This window comes from Ziziphus jujuba, chromosome 2 (genome assembly GCF_031755915.1).
Source record: "Ziziphus jujuba cultivar Dongzao chromosome 2, ASM3175591v1".
Lineage (NCBI taxonomy): Eukaryota > Viridiplantae > Streptophyta > Magnoliopsida > Rosales > Rhamnaceae > Ziziphus > Ziziphus jujuba.
Genome location: NC_083380.1, coordinates 13565491 through 13586670, shown reverse-complemented (window position 1 = coordinate 13586670; position 21180 = coordinate 13565491). Strand labels below are relative to the sequence as shown.

The following is a 21180-nucleotide window of genomic DNA, read 5'->3' as shown; positions in this document are numbered from 1 at the left end:
TAAGTATGCATATATATGTAAAAATATGTCAATGAGATGATATTTAATTATATTGATTATTATTTTGTTATGAACAAGTATTTATTTTAAATTTTTATATTCTAATTATTTTGGACGAAGTTAGTTTGGGTTTTTTGCTATTATAATTAATTTTATATTTTAATAAATTTTTATGAAGATAAATCTAAAAAATAAAAGAAATGGCGGTTTATGAATATAACTAAAAGTCGCCTAAAATATATAACGACATATAATAAGATCAATTTGGCGACTCATATAATTTTTAGCGACATAAGTATATTGTTGTATACGTCGCTAAATAGGTAAAAGAGTCGCTAACAATTAATAAATATGCGACTCTTATAATTTGTCGCTAAAACATGAACGGTCGCTCATATGGCGACACTAAAAACTCCTCGCTAATTGTTACGGGTCGTTAAAAAACCGATCCACAAAATATGTCGCTAAAAATAATACGTCGCTAAATAGGCGACAAAAACGCGTCGCTAAAAATTCATGAGAAGCTATTTTAGAGACACTAAAAAATAGTCGCTAAATAGGCGACAAAAACAATGTGTCGCTAAAAATGAATGAGTCGCTATTCATTAAGAATTTTTAGCGACATAATTATTTGGCGACTAATCACGTAAGTGTCGCTAAAAATTTATTAGCGACTTTATTATAAAGAGTCGCTATTTTATTAGTCGCTATAAGTACATCACTGTATGAGTCGCTAAAAATTAAATGTGCGTCGCCAAAAATTATTATTAGGCGACTGTGATTATGCGTCGCCTGTTATCTTATATATTTCGCGACAAGACATTTGGCGACTCCGTCAAATGCGTCGCTGTTTATTTAGTGCGACGCAGTATTTGCGTCGTGTATCAGCTCGATTCTAGTAGTGTTGTATTAATTACCTGATCATGTATTCCATTATAATTGTAAGTTAAACTTGAATTTTATTGTTACCTTGGCTATGAAATGAAATATTTTATAAATATAATATAAGTACTATCTACATCTACAAAGCATATACATATTACTATTTGATTTGTTTAAATTTAGTGATATTCATCTTACTTATCTATTTTTAAATTATATTAATATGTTATTCAATCAAATAGTAGTCCATGTACTTTTGATAAACTACATTTTTTTGGCAATAAGACCCTAATCTCCCAACTTCAACCAAATTAAAACAACAAAAAATCAACAAAATAATGAGCAATAGGGGGCACATACGATTTAATGGAAATTAAATTTTACCCAAAAAAAAAAATATATATATATATTATTAATCATGAATTCTTTCCTTAAACTTGATCTGCTCTTTAAGGTTGAATTTTCTTTGGAGCTTCCATGAACTTCCACAAGCACCCCAACAATGGAAGCATCCCCAAATTCCTAGCTCCACGGCCCTTATCAGCAGGGGCAGGGCCAATACGCTTGTAACCCACCAATGAATGATTACCACGTCTATTAAAAAAAATTTATAGATCTTGTTCAATTTCATTTGGCGTTAATTTCTTTCCTTTTGTCAAAAAGGCTAAAGATAAATAAAAATCAGAAAAAGAGAAACCTTTTCGTTGAATAGTCATGCCATAGTCCTAAATTCTCCTTTGGCGTTAATTTTTTATTTTTTATTTTTCTTGGGGGATTTCTTTAATTTTTTCCCTTCTTATTTTTTGGTTAAATTCAATATAGTTGGCTATTGGGATCACGAAACAGGGCTTTAAGCCCAATTCCCATTCTGCGAGGTTCACCCAAATTGGGGGTCTGGCCCTATTACACAAAGAGCATGACCAAATTTTACTTTTTGAATCCTTTAATTCATTAATGGAAAAGCAAAACAAGCCTTCAGCACCCAAAATATATACATGTATATATGTAAAAGAGTAATTTTACTGTCAGGACGGACTGACAGTTTTATATATGGTCCAAAATTATGCTTTTGATCCTAGCTTTCAGATTAAAGTCAAGGTTCAGATTACATTTATAATTTCCCTTCCAAAAATGCTCTCTCACGTGCCGCACAGTCTTCCCTTCCCTTCATCTCCTCCTTTGCTTCCACCGTTCCGGCAACCAGTGATCATCCACCATTTGAGCTACCAAATACCCTGCTTCCACAAGCTTCAAAATCACGTTTCCCACCGTTCCAGCAAGCCCCAAGCTTTGGTGGGTTTTTGGGTGAGAAAATGAAGAGGAAAAAAAAAAAAAAATTCAGAAATCAGAAAACGAGAAGCAAAATGGAAAAAATACACAGAACCAGAGCCAAAAATAAATCAAAGCCCAAAACAGCTCTCATTTTTGGGATTTTTATAATCTCAACTATACATGCATTTTCCCCCAATTCCATTCCTAAAGCAATAACCTTTCTTCTTCCCCATCTCAATTCTCTATATTATTCTGCAATATTTTTTTTGGGTTTCTGGGTAGTTTTATTTTAGTGCTATATTTTAGTTTCTAGCGATTAGGTTTATATTCATGGGCGATCTTCAAGTTTGTCCCGCACCATACTCAAATGGAGTCATTTTTGCGGAAGATCGCCTATGCCTTTTGTCGTTGTCGCCATCATTGCCTTCATTGCCGGTGTCCAATCCGGATTTCGTGTTGATAAGCACAGAGTCCTGGATGGAGAAGAAAATATAATAAATGATTTTAAATTATACATAATTAAAAAAAAAAAAAAAACCAACTCTACCTAAGAGAGACAAGAACTTTGCCTGCTTATCTCTCTCACTTTTGCTTCTCTCTCTCTCTCTTTTATTTCTCAAAATGGAATCTCTCTCGTCAACTTAATTACATATATACAAATCTCAATCTTCTTTTGAGATTAAAGTACAAAACCAATGCTAAAGCTCACCCAAAACCCAAAAAAAAAAAAGCAACAAACTTCTTCGCTTTCTTCTTCATCATTTGTGTGTACAAAAATATTACAAGTCTAAAAAAGACATCCAAAATCAGACAACTTTTACTCCCTCTGTCTTCTGCTCTGTGTTAACCACCAAAATCGCTCTAAATACTCCATTTCTGAAATATTTTTTTTGCTTTAGATGGCTATTTGCCATTGTTTTTTACTTCTATTTCTTTTTCAATTTTAATTTTACGTTATTGATCCGGAGAAATAAGGTCAGGTCCATCGTGAAGGTAGAATTACTATATATATATATATATACGGAAATTCTATGGTAAGTACGGTCTATATGAAGATCGCAGTATTAGTGATGGTTTTTCATAGTATTAATGACGGTTTTTTAGAAAATCGTCACCAATACTATGAAAAACCGTCACCAATACTGTGGTCCGTATGAGGACCGTCCGCACCATAGACGGATTGTATATGTATATATATAAAGCTAAATAAGAAAATAAAAAGGCGTAGGTGTTTAAACCCGGTAGACAAGTACTGAAACTTTAATCTACACAAAATAAATAAATAAATAAATAAATACATAAATAAAAAGTTGAACTTTTAGAACCCAACGTTAATTAATTTTTATTAATCTTCACAAGTACAATTTTTTTTTTTTTTAATATAGAAAAATAAAGCCTCAACACCAGCCAGCCACTGAGGCAAATTGAAGACAATAAACACTAGGTGGTAGATCATGGAGCACATGATCATGTAGCATGATACATAACATACATATATATAAAATAACGTTGGGTCTATTAGTCTCTGATCATGTGGATCAGGCAGCCACTTGTTTGATGATCTGAGTGGTGAGGAGGATGAGCATGGTGGATCGCAGTAGTCCACTTTTTCTGCCGTGGGAAGCTGCGAGTGCATATACAAGTTTCACAGTTCTCGCACCTAGGGGTGGGCATGGATTGGGTTGGTTCGGTTTTGGACCGAAATACAACCCAATCCATACACATCGGTTTTTTTAATTTACAATCCAAACCAAACCATTAAAACATTAAATCCAAACCAAACCAAACCATTTATGATCGGTTTGGTTTGGATTGGTTGATCGGTTTGAAACATACTAATTTATAAATATATAATACAAATAAAAAATTTTCCAAATATAAAATATAAATAATAAATTATAATTATCCAAACATAAAATACAATTAGAATAATATAACATAGTCTACAATGGAAAATAAAAAAGAAAATGTAGCAAATGATACACATCGTGCACTTATTAAATAGCAAATATTAATGTCATCATCTCACTCCTATAAAATTAAATTAAAATTGTTAGAATAAATAATGTAAAATAATACATTCGTCAAAATTCATTCACTCAAGAATCAATGTATAATTCCTTTTTTTTTTTTTTTTAACCTTCAAATTTTGATAAATCATAAGTCAATCAACGTTGACAGGTTCACTAATTTTAGTTGATTCTGTAAGCTCTACGAAGATCGAAACAATAAAATTAGCAATAAATTATATTTAAACATTTATATATATATATATATATATAAGTAACAATTGGATACAATATATATAGATATATATATATATATATGATGGGGATGTAAAAAATATATATATATATTATGGTGATGGTGATGGACTGGTGGTGGGCGGCAATAAAGGTAAATATTTAGTTTAGGGTTACAACTTACAATTTGATTTGGAATTTGGGATATGGGGATGTAAAAGAAAAAAAAAATATATATATATATATATATATATATATATTAAAAATCAATATATAAAAATGGAAAAAAAAATAAAAAATTAATATATAAAAATGAAAAAAATAAAAAATATATAATTTTTTAGTTATATAATATATTATTTGGATTGGATTGGATTTATATTTCCAATCCATAACCAATCCAATCCATACAATTTATAATATTTTGAACCCAATCCAATCCAATTGATGTAAAAATCCAATCCAAACCGTTAAAAATGGATTGGATTGGACGGGTTCAACGGATTGGATTGGATTTTGCCCACCCCTACTCGCACCGCTCGTCACCGATAAAGATGTCAGTGCATCTCTTCTTGCAGATGCACTTATCACTGCGCGCCGGTATATCTGGTCTTTTGTAACCATCCACTGTTTATAACCCAGCAACCACCAAAAAAAAAAAAAAAAATTATAGTAAGTAAATTAATCTAACTTGGTAGAGAAGCAACACATTCCATTCCATTAAGAAACACATCGCTTCACGATAGTAGAGGACCAGCATCATTGGGAAGTTTATTGCTAATTGGTTTCCATGATGATGAACTTGTTGATCCTAGAGTGAAAACTTCAGTACCCAGGCTAGTGCATCTATCTGCAATGATGATTTTCATCCTTACCTGTAGTGAAGTTATGATTTTCATGAGGAGATTTCCATATTCTTCATGACTTTTTGTTTCTTGAAGCAGATTACAGGCCCATAGCAAAAATCCAATATTGGAAAAGTGTTTAGATTTGCCCCCCCCCCCCCCAAAAAAAAAAAAAAAAAAAAAAAAAGATCCAATCTGGTAGTAATATGACTATTGATAAAAGAATGTGAATCTAAGAGATACGAGAGAATCCTTACCTCTAATATAGTCTTTAATCATCTCCATACGATCTGCACCATCCAAGATGATGATAATATCAGCTTACTTAAGACTTGAATTTTTCAAAACTGAGAATTATTTAAATTAAGCCTGAGAAGCTGAGAAGATAATGCCTAATCTTCTAGTCTAGAATCCTTACCGCATTGTGGGATTCACCTATCAGAAGACCATTCAGAGCATGCCACAGCCACTAAAGCTCAAACCCCAAAACTAGATCATTGTGGATATCTATGTAGAAACTGTTCATGTTAATGTTTCCTCTCCAAGCTATAAAAGTCATTTTCTCTATACGACAGGAGGCGTCCAAATTCGAAGCACTTAGCCCTCTAACATTAACATAGGAATAACATTTCGATTGGGACAAAGCAGAGGAGCTGGAGGAAAAAATACAAGTAGTTTCTATATAACCAAAAGATTTCACTGGCTTTTTCATAGTCGAAGAAAACTATGGGCAGTGGTAATAGGTAGGACCGTTGTCTTTCTCTCTGGATAAGTTTGCATGTAATAATACAGTCTATTGATTGAAGTCACTGAAATTGTAGAATAATAAGGAATGGAAGAGCAATTTTATAGTGTAGTTACTGTAATTTATTGACTATACGTAGTATCTTCCAGAATATAATACAGTAAGGTTGTTTTCCCAAGAAAGACTGTATTTTAGATCACCACAGTGGTCTGGATCACTTTGAAGTCGGAAGGGATAGCTTATGTTGTCGATATTGCCACAGAACATTAGTGATCTGCATATTTTGCATTTTGATGGAATACAGCAAAAACAAGAAGGGCCGTGAATCGTACACATAAGCGTGTTGGGAGAGCTAGCTTTTCTGCACAACAATAAATTCCACATATATATGATTGTGAAGGTGAACAAATTAAGTTGGAAAAATGGCAATTTATGCCATATTCATCCTATGCAGTTTGACAGAGTCCTTGCCATTTTAAGACTCTTTTGTGGGAATTTAAAAACTGATAGGCCATAAAGTGTGCTTTTGATAATTTAAAAAAGAAAAACAAATCGATTGGTCAAGCGGACATATTGAATAACATATTTAATTGTTCTCAGTTTGACAGTTAGGGTGTAGTAGTTTTTTCTAAAGAAAAACAAATCGATTGGTCAAGCGGACATATTGAATAACATATTTAATTGTTCTCAGTTTGGCAGTTAGGGTGTAGTAGTTTTTTCTAACTGACATACTGTTGGTTTTGACTCTGACAAATATTGTAACCCTCTCTCTGGTGTCTTGTACAAACATGTATAGCATTTTAAATTTGAAATGATATATATCTTTAAAGAATTGGTCCAAATCAGTTTGTATGAGAATTCTTAAGCAAAGGGCAAGAAGGTCTGTGCCACCAAAACTGAATGTTTTTTGCACTTTTCTAAATCACTGTAAGTGTTACTTTTAGAACAAAGACAGGTATATGCACACATAGACAGAGCTGATGGTAATGCGAATTGCTGTTTAGTGAGACTAAAAGGAAAAATAGCTGATAATGAAAAGATCTTTGGAGGAGTTTTGATCACCCTAGCCGGGCAGAAATTCTTACACTGACTGGAAAGAGTGCAAGTTGGGCCAAAGCCACCAACAAAATGTGTTAAAAGGAAAGGTTTGCTCCAGATTTTTGGATGCCCTGAAAATTCTCTAAGTTTAGTAGGAAATGGGCAAAGATTGAAAATCAAGTGGGAAAAATAGGAAAATTGACCATGTCAATGTAGTTCACTACTTCACTTGGTTTACATCTGGCACTACTGGTATTTTAACAAGTTCTTAGTCTTCAAAAAAGTTGGACTACTTACTAAAAACCAACAATTTTATCTGAAATGTTTGAAAGTAAAAGTTAAATAATGTCATTATTAATAAAACTGAGTATTACTTTTGTACTTCTTCCATAGAAGAGGAACATTTTGCCGTCAAATATGAAGAGAAAACCAAACTGCATACTTAATTCTTGATCTCATCTTCATCTTTATACACAAGCCAACTATTATCCTGTCTCTTCTAATAAATATTTAGGAAGAGAGAAAGGGAGAAACGCCCTTTCTTGATAGCTACATTTTGTGAATTATAGGGACTGTTTTTTGCTTAAATACTAAAATAAACCTTCAATAGCATTTGATCCTTTCTCAGAAAGATGACTGTTATGAAGAAAGTAAAAGAGAATCCTCGTCTCCTTGAAAGTTGCCAATGATATCCAGGAGGGCTAATTCATTTAAATGGCAACTATAAAGTCTGTTCGCTGAATGTTACAATCTTGCATGTTTAAAACTGAGAACTTGCCATGAAAAGAACAAGCAGAAAATGTACTTCTGGAGAATAGCCCCACTGTTTTTGAAAAAAAGATAAAAATAAACCTGTATTTCTGCAATATATACACATGGTTTGAGTGGAAAATTGAATGTATAGATAGAAAGATGGTTTATAATAAAAGTTTAGTCAAGTTTTAATTATAATAAATTGATTACCGATACAGTAGTCATTGCAAACAAACTAATCAACTTTATTTGAGTTTAAACCACTACAACAAATCCAAACTTTTATAGCATTTTTTTAAAATGCTATTGTTAATATAAAATAATAGCATTTTTACTTCATTTATACGGTTTAAAATTAATCTAACATAATTTTATTTTTTAATAGCATTCACTAACTATATAATAGCATTATTAAAGAAAAATAAATAAATTCCTTTTTACGCGTCATTTCTTATCTGCGCGCCATATATTTATTTTCTTTCACGCAATTTATTTAAAGCATGTTTTCAAATTATTCACAGTACTTTTTCTAAAAATATATGATTTTAGAAAAAATAAGAAAAAAAAGAAAATTTCATGGTGGACTGTCATTGCTGGAACTAAGGATCATTGGAACTGAGCGGCCATTAGTATTGGCACTCAGAAACTTCACAAGAACTCTGGCCAACCAAGGGGGTAACTTCTCTGTTCTGCAAATTTCATGGGGGACTGTCATTGCTGGATCTAAACATGGTCTGTGTTTGTTCCTTTGGTTGGTCTCTCTTCTTGGTTCCATTCAATTGAGTTCAGTCTAGCTGGACTCTGATGTCATCTGGCAGGTTCACAAGTAACCGGTCAAGACATGTTGTTTGTTTGTTGATTTTTATTGAGGAGCTTGATAGTTACTCCATTCCCTCCGTCCAAATCTTGCTTTTCTTCATCATACTATGATTGCTTGAAGGCATTCCAAGCTCCTTAATAAAATTCCGCACATTCTGGTACAGAACAGTGTTAGTGGGGATTAGTGCAATTTTATGCTCTTCTACTCCCTTTTTCCTTTTCAGTTTTTTCCTTCTGCTACATTTATTCATTTATTTTTTTTTGTTTAATTCTTTTGTGGTAATTGATGCTAAGTTAGCTACCCTGTATTCAAGGAATAATGACATACACATAATGGATTGGTGAGACTTCAAAGAATCTACATTATACTAAAGAATTCCCATTCTTACTTTTGTGTTACTTGTACAATAATATATACATAAATATATCAGCATCTAGCTCCACATATATATCATTCATAGCTAAAATAATGTTTGAGACATAAAGTCCTTAGTTTTTACTTTACTACTCTTATTTTGCTAATCTCTGTAACACAATTTCTCATTTTGGTAGAGTTGGATTGCTCTCATTTGGGTTTGAAGAGATTTGGCCATTAGTTGTCATGTTTGTGGACTAATAAGAGGTAGGTTCTTTCTTTTGGATATTATGCTCTTTTTAAATAAATTCTTGACAATCAATAATTTCATTGAAGCTGCTCACATTCTGGTACAAAACAGCTTAGTGGGGATTAGTGCAATTTTATGCTCTTGTACTCCCTTTTTCCTTTTCATTTTTTTTATTCTACTACTTTTCGTTTTTATTCTTTTGTGGTAATTGTTGCTAAGTTAACCTGCCCTGTACTTTCTATACTTTCTTGGTTTCAATCTTTATCTCTTTATGTATAACTACAAGCCTCTGCATTGGTAAGTCTATAATTAAATATAGAATAAAGTATTATGAAAGAAGCGCCAATACAAATAAGAGTTCTGCATTGGTAAGTCTTCTTTCGAAGCACAGCTGATCCTGCAAATGTAAGTTGTGTAAAGTCAAGCAAGCAACCCCACTATGATGCTGCCTTGTAAAATATTATCTTTTCAAGTGTACTCATATAATATTCAAATAAATCTAGGTGTCACTTATAATGTTTATTTCTCTTCAATAATAGTGTAATGAAATTCTTTGATAAAACATCCGGTACTCGAACATTAATATTCAATACGTTTATACATGGATATGTTTTTATTGCATGGCAGGTGTCTAAACATCTCGATTTTGAAGCATTACGTGGCCCGTACAAATGCATTACTGGCAGCAAAGGAACCAGATGAGGTTTGTTATCATGTTAGTGTAAAAAATCAGAAGATATTATGTAGCAAAAACATAATATCTGTGAAGAGATCATATGCTTTGTCTCGTAACTGGTTATTTCTTAAATTAGCTAACATACCAGCATATATTTCCATGAATTACCTATCAAACAGAAGGTGCATAGGTCGGTACCTAAAAATAAAAATAAAAATAAATAAATAATGTCGTTTGGTTCCTTCTGTTTTTGTTGAACAGTAATTTGGTTCCTCGTGAATAATGTCGGTGAACACAAGGTATGACTTCTTTGTCTTATTAATATTTCACTGGTATATACAAAAAGATAAGGAATCTAAAATCAGCTCCAGAAGATGTTCATTTCTCTATGATACAAGTGTCAGAATTTTACTTTTTCAGAAAGAAATGGGTCATGGCATTTGACATGTGAACTTAGTGTAAGAACTCTGAGTGTTTTTTAAGTACTGGAATTTATTCTTTGTCGTCTGGCATTCAGGCTGTAAATTTCCTTCTTTCCTCTCAACAACAACCACAAGCACAAAACTCAGAAGTAAGAAGTGGAAGTAGTACAAACAAAGCAGAAGTCCAGAAGGTGGATCATGTTCAAGTGAGTTATATGTATGTATTTACATATATATATATATATATATAATTGTTGATTAATTGGAAGAAAATGTTAATATTATATATGTTTCTTGATTAATTGGAAGGTGTCTAAATATCTCGATTTTGAAGTACTATGTTGTCCGTACAAAAGCGTTACTTGCAGCAAAGAAACCAGATGAGGTTTGTTATCATATTAGTATAAAAATGTAACCCTTTACATATATTTGTTGTGTGTATATTTATCTATTTGAATTTTAAGTAGTTGATTTCATAGAACTCTAGATAAGAAAAATCAATTTAACATTATATGTTAGTTCATGAGTAACTAATTTAAGATGTTGCATACTAGTCACAGCTGATGCTTTCAACCCAAAAAAGGGTACTCCATTAGCCTCTAATGAGATATATTGTTGAGCAAATTAAGGTTTAACCATGGTAGGCTAGGCATTTTGCAAATGAATTTTTTTTTTTTTTTTTGGTGGGGAGGTAAATGAGTATTTATTTTTATTGGCACTATGTTGCAAGTATATATAATAATACTTATATGTATTTGGAGAACAAAAACTAATATGGATCAAAAGTGGGGGAGCATTCAGAGTAAAACTTAATCCAATAAATTTGTGTATGATTGATATTTTTTCCTGCTCCAAATCACATCTCCATCTTTAGATTGCTTGCTTCGATTGGACCTGAAAATTTTATTTCAATGTAAGTTTTAGTAGATCAAATGCTAGCATATATAGTAGTGGGAAATATAGAAGATATATATAAATTGTTAATAGTATTTGAGAAAACACATTACTAAAAAAGTCAAAAGGCATCATCATCTTTTGATTATGCAAATGGTAAGACTCATCTCTCTAAAAATTGGGGGGATTATGCAAATGGTAAGACTCATCTCTCTAAAAATTGGGGTCCCCATTAAATTTTTGAGTAGGTCTTGATATAATGAATTGGTACCATTTATTCATAAAAATACTCTGTTGTGATAATTTCTTCTTAATCATTCATGTGATTTACTGCAATTTTATTGGTGTATATTGTCATTTTTTTTGTTATTATTATTATTATTTTGTTATTGGATAGATTCTAAATTGGTGCTCGTTAGTTTGAGTTGGCTTGGTGATTTAAGAAACAAATAACTTACATTTGTAATATTCATGATAGATAAAAACTGGGTGCATCTAAATAGGTATTGATAATCTTTGCTAATTTTATATTTTATGAAATTTAATATTTTTCGATTAATTATCTTAGTAGACTTTTTTATTTTATTTTATTTTTTTATTGGTAGAGCAACAGAGAAATATATAAAAGCAGCATAGAATTTTATCAAGATGGTTGAAAGTAATGCACCAAATCAAAACATGTTATGTCCTTGTTAGGATTGTCGAAACTTAAGTCATTATTATGGAGAGATTGTACATGAATACTTAGTTATTAAGGGAATGGATCCTACATACACTAATTGGTTTTACCATGGAGAACCAATTCATGATCGTGTTGGGGAAAAAAAAAAATCTAAAACATATAACTTATTTAAAGCTACACATATAAATGATGAAGATTTTGTTGATCATATAGAAGATATAATGGATGATAATCTCATTAAATTTTTGGAAGATGCAGAAACACCTTTATACCCAGATTGTATAAAATACAATAAATTGTCTGCCATTGTATTTTTATTTAGGTTTAAAAGTTCAAATGGCTGGTCTGATAAGAGTTTCACTGGACTTTTAGAAATTTTACATGATATGTTACCTATCGATGATGTAATCCTTAAATCCACAAACTCGGTTGGGAAATTTCTTAAAATATTTGATTTCCAATACAAAAAAATCCGTGCTTGCATCAATGATTGTTGTTTGTTTAGGAAGGATGAAGAAACATTAGAAAACTGTCCAAAATGTGGTTCTTCAAGATGGATGGTGGATAAACGGATAAAAAAATTAAAAAAAAGTATGCCAGCTAAAGTTTTAAGATACTTATAAAATTGAGGTTTGAGAGAATGTTTAAATCACCAAAGAAGTCTGAACTTTTAAGATGGCATTCCACTCATAAAAGTGTTGATGGTAAGTTGCGTCATTCAGTAGATTCTTTGTCTTGGGATCTAATTAATGAGAAATAGTCAGATTTTGCAATGGATCCACGTAATTTGAGACTTGGTCTTGCTATAGATAGTTTTAATTCTTTTAGTAATCTAAGCCCTACCTATAATTGTTGGCCAGCATTTCTTGTTATTTACAACTTGCCTCCATGGTTATGTATGAAAAAAGAAAATATTTTGTTAACACTATTAATTCCTAGACCTAAACAACCTGGTAATGACATTAATGTATATTTGCAATCTCTTGTAGAGGATTTACATGATTTGCGGAGCAATGGTGTTAGTGTTCGTGATGCATTCATTAATTCTACTTTTAATTTGAGAGCCATTCTAATGTGGACAATTAATGATTTTCCTGCCTATGGAAATCTTGCTGGATGTACCACAAAAGGTAGAACAACATGTCCTATATGTGGTGAGAATATACATTCACAATGGTTAAAATTTAGTAAGAAGTTTGTATATATAGGTCATAGGTGCTTTTTACCACCGTTGCATTCTTTTCGAAAAAAGAAAGCTTGGTTTGGTGGAAAGGAAGAAAAAGGGAGGAAACCTAGAATCCTTAATGGTAGCAACATTCTATTTAGTCTTAAAGATTTTGCCAATAATGGGAGAAAATGTAATAAGAGGAAAAGGATGGAAGACAATGAAAGCATAGAGATGTGGAAAAAAAGATCAATATTTTTTGTTTTGCCATATTGGGAGGTAAATGCAACTAAGCACTATTGTATTTAATATTTATTTTTTAATTTATATTTTCTACAATAATAGTTTATATCATATTTTTTATACTAACATAATTTTTTTTTTAGGTATTACTACTACGTCATAATTTGGATGTAATGCATGTGGAGAAAAACGTTTGTGAAAGCATAATTATTACGCTTTTGAATATTAATGGAAAATCAAAGGATGGACTAAATGCTCATATGGACTTAAAAGATAGACCGGTTTTATATCCTGAAGATCGAAGCAATAGAATATATCTTCCTCCAGCCCCATTTACACTATCAAAGTTGAAAAAAAATATTTTGCAAGAGGTTGTTTGATTTAAAGTTTCCAAACGGTTATAGTTCAAATATTGAAAATTGTGTTTTTGTAGAGGAATGTAAAAATAGAGGTCTCAAATCTCACGATTACTATGTTTTAATGCAACAATTGTTACCTGTAGTATTGAATGGGTTGTTACCTAAAGGACTCAGGAATGCAATTTTTGAATTATCTTCATTCTTCAATAGATTATGCCAAAGAGTTATTGATAGAGAAAAATTGATTACTCTTGAAAATGAGATTGTTGAAATTTTATGCATGTTTGAGAGATATTTTACCTTATCATTTTTTGATATAATGGTTCACTTAGTAATTCATTTAAGAAGATAAGCATGGTTATGTGGACCAGTCCAATATCGATGAATGTATCATTTTGAAAGATGCATATTTATTTGTAACAATATTACTAACAACTTACTAAATTTTATTGAATTTTATAAGTTTTGCAACTTATTTATTGATGCAGGTATATGAAAATTCTTAAAGGGTATGTTCGAAATCAAGCAAGATCTGAAGGTTGTATTGCAGAAGAATGCATGAATTTTTGCAATGAATTTGTGACACAATCAATTGAAGTAAACCATCAAGAGTGTCACAATCAAGATTATCCGAGTGATACAATTATTGAAGGTCGGCCAATTTCAACAGGAACATCGATAACTTTAAGTGATGAGATGTTAGAAATTGCACATTGTTATGTATTGTTCAATTCAGCCATAGTGGAGCATTTTCTTGAGTAAGTGATGTTATAAATAATTTAATGACTTATATTATGAAATTTAATTTATTTTATTTTTCTCATGTATTTAGGATGCATTTGGAGGAGCTTAAAAAATCAGATCGATATTTGGGAAAAAATTCAAGCTTACTTTCGACAAGGCATTCAAAAGAATTTGGTTCATGGTTAAAAGAAAATGTTAAATCTAATCATTTAACTTAGTATATACTTTACACATGTAACATTTAATAGTTGCTAATTTATTTTTATTTGGACAGATTCAAATGGATTTAAGCAACAAATCAAAAACATTATTTTGGCTTACAAATGAACCTAGAAAGAGTGCAATATCTTACAATGGATATATTATAGGTGGTCAACGTTTTCATACGAAGGATGCTGAAAAGTCTATACAAAATAGTGGAGTTTCAGTTGAAGCATCAACAATATGTAGATCAAGCACAAAGGACAATACACAAGTTGTTGAGAAAGTTACATATTATGGCGTTATTAAAGAGATAGTTCTATTAGATTATTTTGCATTTCAACTTCCCATGTTTATTCTATTAGATTATTTTGCATTTCAACTTCCCATGTTTAAGTGTGATTGGGCAAGTGTTCCAAATGGTATTAGGATCCAAGATGGTCTTACAAGTGTTAATCTTCACCAAGGTCAAAATTAATTTGTGAGAGATCCTTTTATTTTGGCATCGCAAGCAAAGCAATTTTTTTATGCTAGAGAAAATGATACATCTAATTAGTATATTTTATTAAAGACTTCTCCGAGAGGTTTATACGATTTGGATTTGTATGATGAGAATATGGATACTCAGTTAATCCCATCAATCACACTGAGTGTAGATGATAATGACAATGAAATTGGTTTTGTAAGAGAATTGTGAAGAAATTTTGGTATGATAATTTATTTATTGATTTTGTATTATTTGTCTATGAAATTATTGTTGTGTTTATAAAATGATATTTTGTTTTTATTTTGAATTGTTTTGTTAAGGGTATATTCAAAATGTAATTAATAAAAACTGCTTTCAATTTTAAAATTACACCATATAATGACATTATCTACAAGTGTCACTTAATATTCCTATTACCTAAGTAAAATTCTAACATTATTTACAAATGTCACATATTATTCTATTATATAGGTAAATTATTAAAATCTATGAAAAATGCCACTTAATTATTTCTAGTAATAGTGACATTAATTTTTAAATAAAATATTATAAATCATTAACATTTTTTAATATTATAATATCTCCAAATTAAACATTGTTTTTACAAGTGAAAAAAAAAGTAGCTTTGTAATATCTCCATATTAAATATTGGCAATTGACAGCTGAAAGAAGATAAAACGATCAAATAGTTTTTCATTTTTATTTTTTTTATTCAAATTGCTAAGATTGACTCCCAAAAGAAAGGAAAAAAAAAAAAATCGAGAGAGAGAGCTAGTAAATCATAATATTATTAGATAATAGTTATTTAAACTGGTATATTCACAATTTTAGTTATTAAAATAATTTATAATTATTTAATAGCATAGTAATGATCAAATATTATTAGATAATAGCATAATTACAAATAAAATATTTATATATATAATATAATTCACATTTATTTGCTTATGGCATCTTTGCTTATAGTATAATTCATTATAACTTTATAAGATACATTTTTTAGAAAATAAAAAACACTTTCGAATAATAAACATAAATCAATAAAGCAAATTAAAATCAAAATATAATTTCATAATCATAAAACCATATTTTCGTTGTCAAATAATGTAAAACTTGTAAAATGTTGCATCCCGCTCAACTACCATCATAAAGCAATCAAATATTAATAAACACTTAATATATCTACTCAAATGTTCAAATGAAAATAACCTTAAACAATATTCAATCTTGTATCACTAAACTAATATCTTCACATAACTTCATATATTCTTCAAGAACCTACAACAAAGCATAAAATGGTTATTCAAGTTAGTATACACATAGATGAATATTATTAGTTTTTCTTATTTTATTTTATTTATTTTTTGGTAAGGTCATATATATTGCAAGTTATTTGAGTATATATTTAAATATAATATTTTTCTAATTGTATATTTTATCGAATTACTCATTTTAATTATATGAAAGTGGCTTTTTCATTTTCAAATATACAAAAAATAGTTTAAATGATATTAGTCTATAATATCAAAGTTAATGAAAATAAAATTTCGCAAAATTAAATTTATAGTGGATTACCATTCTATTTATTCCATTATAACTTTGTCTGCAGGCCAAGCTATTGTAGTACCTATAGCATTTTCAATGTTGTTCATATCTGAAGTTGATCTCCATAAATATGCTTTAGTATCCTTGCGACATCAATCCAAATTCTCATAGCATTAGGACCAAGAGGAATATGGTGAACAAAATCTGTAGGATTACTTGAAGACCAACGACCTTCAGCAACAATTTCTCATGACCCAACCCAATCTAGCAATTTGCACTTGTTCTTATTGAAGTTATTGTTCATGCTCTTTAACCAACAAGGCATCAAAATAATGGAAATAAGTGTCAGTTACAAAAACATATTATTAGCTATAAATATATATATGTATACGAACACAAAAAAAAAAAAAAAAAAATTACCAAGGTAGAAGATATGTGAGCATTTGATGGTTCCTCAGTTGTTTGATTATGGCTCTATAAGTTTAATTATATATTCATGGAAACATTAACCACACAAATGGATTATTGAAAATAAAAAATATAGTTGATTTAATAGAATGTAATATTACCCGATTTTTCATCAAATTATTAATTAAACTTTCCATACAAGCCACTTTCTCTTCTAGTGCTGCCTATTTATCTTGTATTTGCTTAATATAATCATCTCTTTGTTGAAGTAATGATAACCATATAAGGGTAACTCCTTTACCAATCCCTTTTACTCTTCTTGGATTCTCTTGACCCAGCATCTTCTTGCAAATTTGATAGAGAAGATGGTGATTTTTCCTCAACTTTTTTAAGCTTATCCTATAAAAAAGATTTTAAAAAAAGATTTATTGAACATAAATATTTTTCATTTGCCATATACTAAAAAAAATAGAAAAGAGGATCCAAATTCACTTATAATTCATGAGGAAAAAAATAAATTATAAAAACACTAACACTTACAATAAATTCAGCAACTACTACATTTACAGGTTCTCCATTCTTCTTAATATGTGCTCGTAAGCAAACTGAAGTTCTACCAATTTTTTAGGGTTGTTTACTACTTTTTTTCTACAAATTATTAAAAAAAAACTTATTGTTAAAAATTGCACAACACTAAATAAAAAACTAAACACAAATGAAATTAATTACCATATCATCATCTAATTGAGCAAATCCTTTGCAGCTATAAGTGTGGGGGATCTGTTTTTTCCTCATGCCTCTGAATTTGTCACTTATAGCCTGAAAATATTTAAATATATAACATTTATATGATCATATATCAAGGCTAATTCATAATTATTCAGCTAACTCTTTAATACATACCATGAATTTTGCACTTGTTTTCTGTTTAATAAAGTTCTTCCAATCATGATCCGATGTGATATTACTTGGTTTTAACTTTAATCTTTTTGTTCATTAGATGCTTGTTTTAGTTGAGCAATAAATCTTGATTTCGATGCTCGCCATAGTTCACCCATCTGTTTGAAAATAGATTCCTTTTGCCAGTACTCATTGACCTTATACCTTTCCTAAGAGTTGAAATGTCAAAGATATGTAAATAGAGTTTAAACGTTAAGTTGAAAAATAATATGTTTAAATAATAATTATTATCGCTTTTAAAAAAGATAGAGAAATATACCTAGATAGCTTCCCATAAAACTGTTTCCATTGTTTTGGGAACATTTCTCCAATCATTAATTGTAAAAGTTACAATTTCATGTACTAAAATTTCCAAAAATGAAAATAAACCTATAGATTCAACACCAACGGCTTGTCCATATTCATTAAATTTGACTTCAACTTTATAGTCCAGACCAATTTTCTTCACTTTTGTTGGACCTCTCTTTTGTTTTACTCTACTTGGTTGTTCTGTTGGAGATACAACATCATTTACTTGTTCTTCTATTATTGAATCTACTTGATGAGCAATTTCAATGTTATCTTCAGGATTTTCTTCCATGTTTCAATGCAGTGACAAACTCATACAAGTAGGAGAATGGACTGTAGCAACATCATCCACATGTTCATATGTTGAATCAACATTAGCTACATAAGTATCTTTGTGTTGCATATTGCTTTTTAAGTACTCATCACTTCCTATGCGTTTTGACCTTGACTTTCTTTTGTAAGTAGTTGTTGAATCAATGAATGATTGAGATGTTTCTACTACATTCAATGGTGCCTCTTGTTGAGAAGCATTCCTTACACCTTTTAGTCTGCGAGAAGACTTTTGGCTACTCATTGCCGAAAAAACAATCAAGGCAACAATTATAAAACTTTTACTTGATTGAGATTATAAAACATTTTATTTAGTCTTATATTATCTAGAAAGCGATGCAAAAATAAAAGTCCCAAATAGAAGAATGAAAAAAAAAAAATCAGATTTGAAGAAATAAAAAAATGGAAATTTTTTTAATCTAATCAAATAGATAAGATTGACTTAGAAATAAAAAAAAGGAAAGAAAAAGATTTTTTTTTAACAAAAAAGAAAAATAGTTAAGATAATATGTATATATATATCATAGTGATAACAGATAATAGTTAAATATTTGAAATATAATTGATGATAATTATTGAAACAAAAGAAATAAAATTAATTTAGATCTCGTAAGGTCACTTAAAGAATCCACATTTATATTAATTTATATTCCTCTATTTTAGTTTATACTGTAACACCCCGTCCCAAATCGCACCGGAATCCGTGCACGTTGACCGAGGTTGACTGTTGACCGTTGACCAAAGGGGTCAAAAGTTGACTTTTTGACTCGGTGGGAATTTCGAGATGACTAGGGCACCGTGGCGAAGTGCACGATGCCACGAGTTCGTAGACTGGTAGCACGTCGAAAACGGAGCTACGGTTTGAAAGTTATGGACGAAACAAGTTGCGGTCCAAACTGTCCAAGGGGTGCCGGAGTTGACTTTTTGTTTATGGGGAATTGAGCTTTGACTCATGCATGGTTGTGAAGTGCTCGTCGATACGAGTTCACAGACTAGCGGCACGCTCAAAACGGACATCCGGTTAAAAAGTTATGGACGTTTGAAGTTTACCGGATACCGTATTATTTTAATGTTTTTGGGTCGTGAACAGTGAAATGCCACGTGTCAGCTTCTGAGTGGTCCACGTGGCATGAACAGTGTCACGCAGGGTTTTAATTTTGAAAAACTCTCGGGGAAGAGAGAGAAAGAGAGAGAAGAGAGAGAAAGAGAGAGAGGAGAGAGAAAGAGAGAGAGAGGACCCGCCGGCCGCCGGCCATTTTCACGTTTTTCCGGCCTAGTTACTGTACACGCGCCGGCCAGCCAGATTGCCCACCTCATTTCCGGCAAAACCTCCAAATTTCACGGCGAACGGCCGCCGGACGCGCCCGGATCGGACGTCCGAAGTTTGGCGGCGATTTTTCCCCTCCACCGCTGGCCACCGCGAATCGGCACTATTCCGGCCGATATACAGTACACGCGCCATACACCCAGCATCCTCTCCTCAAGTCCGGCCTACCCACCAAAAATCACGGCCATCGGACCACCGACGCGCCGGGATCGGAGCGTTTTCCGGCGAGGGGTCGAAAATCTTCAAACGGTGATTTCTCCGCCGTCCGACCTCCGTTTTGCTCACCGTCGGTCCCGTTGGATTGCTCTCCTCACGATCTACAAATCTGCAAAATTTCACAGCAAACGGCCACCGTCGGAAATTACTGTTCCGGCAACGGTTGCCGGTGACGTGGCGGCCCGCCGGAAATTACTGTTCCGGCGAGTACCCGAAAATTTCCGGCCAGCTCCAGTCTGCAGTGTTCGACCTCCTGAACCCAAATCCGACTTCCGTTTCCACCAATTCGCGACGGTTTGGGAGAATTGCGGAGCCGAAACCCGAAAAGCTTCCCGATAAAATTCAAACCCCGTCGGGTACGATCATCGAAAATTAAGACCGGATCTGTGATTAGCATCACTCGAGCTTCGATTCGGTATATGATTCGTAAATTTTAGTTATCGTTTGTGTTTTGACCCCCCGGGTACCGGGTATTATTTACCCGAATAAAATATTAATTTATTTGACTGTCTGTGAATTTTGTTCTAGGAGCACCGGTGAGTCGTAGAATTGATCCCGTAGTGGATCATGGGTTAATTGCGTGCTCCAGGTGAGTGACCCACCTTCAAATTAATTTTGGGGAATTTAATTGATGAATATATTATGTGTGAATTAAATATTTGGAATTTAATTTCTATGTGCCAAATATTTATTGGATTTATTGTAGAAGTATTTATGAACTTATTGGATTTAAGAAAATGCGAATTCTACAAATTTATGCCGTGTGGAATTATTTTATGGTTTTGAGGATTTTGAAATTGGTGTGGTTTTAATGGTAAATTGGGCACGATTCGATTTTCAAATATTTCAAGGAAAATATTTGGTTATGTTGGTGATTTCAATTTTTATGAAATATGCCCATAAAATATTATGGGATTTGATTATGATATTTCGAGAAATTATTTATGCTTGGAAAAAATGTGGATATTTGAATTGATGGATTTGGGAGTTGGTGGATTTGAAAATCATGGGATTTATGGTATTAATTATAA

General features: G+C 31.5%; 1 protein-coding gene across 1 annotated transcript in view; it reads left to right on the top strand.

Moving 5' to 3' along the window:
* LOC125418278 (rust resistance kinase Lr10-like) overlaps positions 1–14405 on the top strand; it is a 36340-nt gene extending 21935 nt beyond the window's left edge. The window contains exons 4-8 of the mRNA XM_060814976.1: positions 9830–9905; positions 10396–10506; positions 10635–10685; positions 13428–13630; positions 14132–14405. Of these exons, the coding sequence (XP_060670959.1) occupies positions 9830–9905; positions 10396–10506; positions 10635–10685; positions 13428–13630; positions 14132–14405 (715 nt within the window). The remainder of the gene's footprint in view (positions 1–9829; positions 9906–10395; positions 10507–10634; positions 10686–13427; positions 13631–14131) is intronic.
* Positions 14406–21180: the final 6775 nt, after the last annotated feature.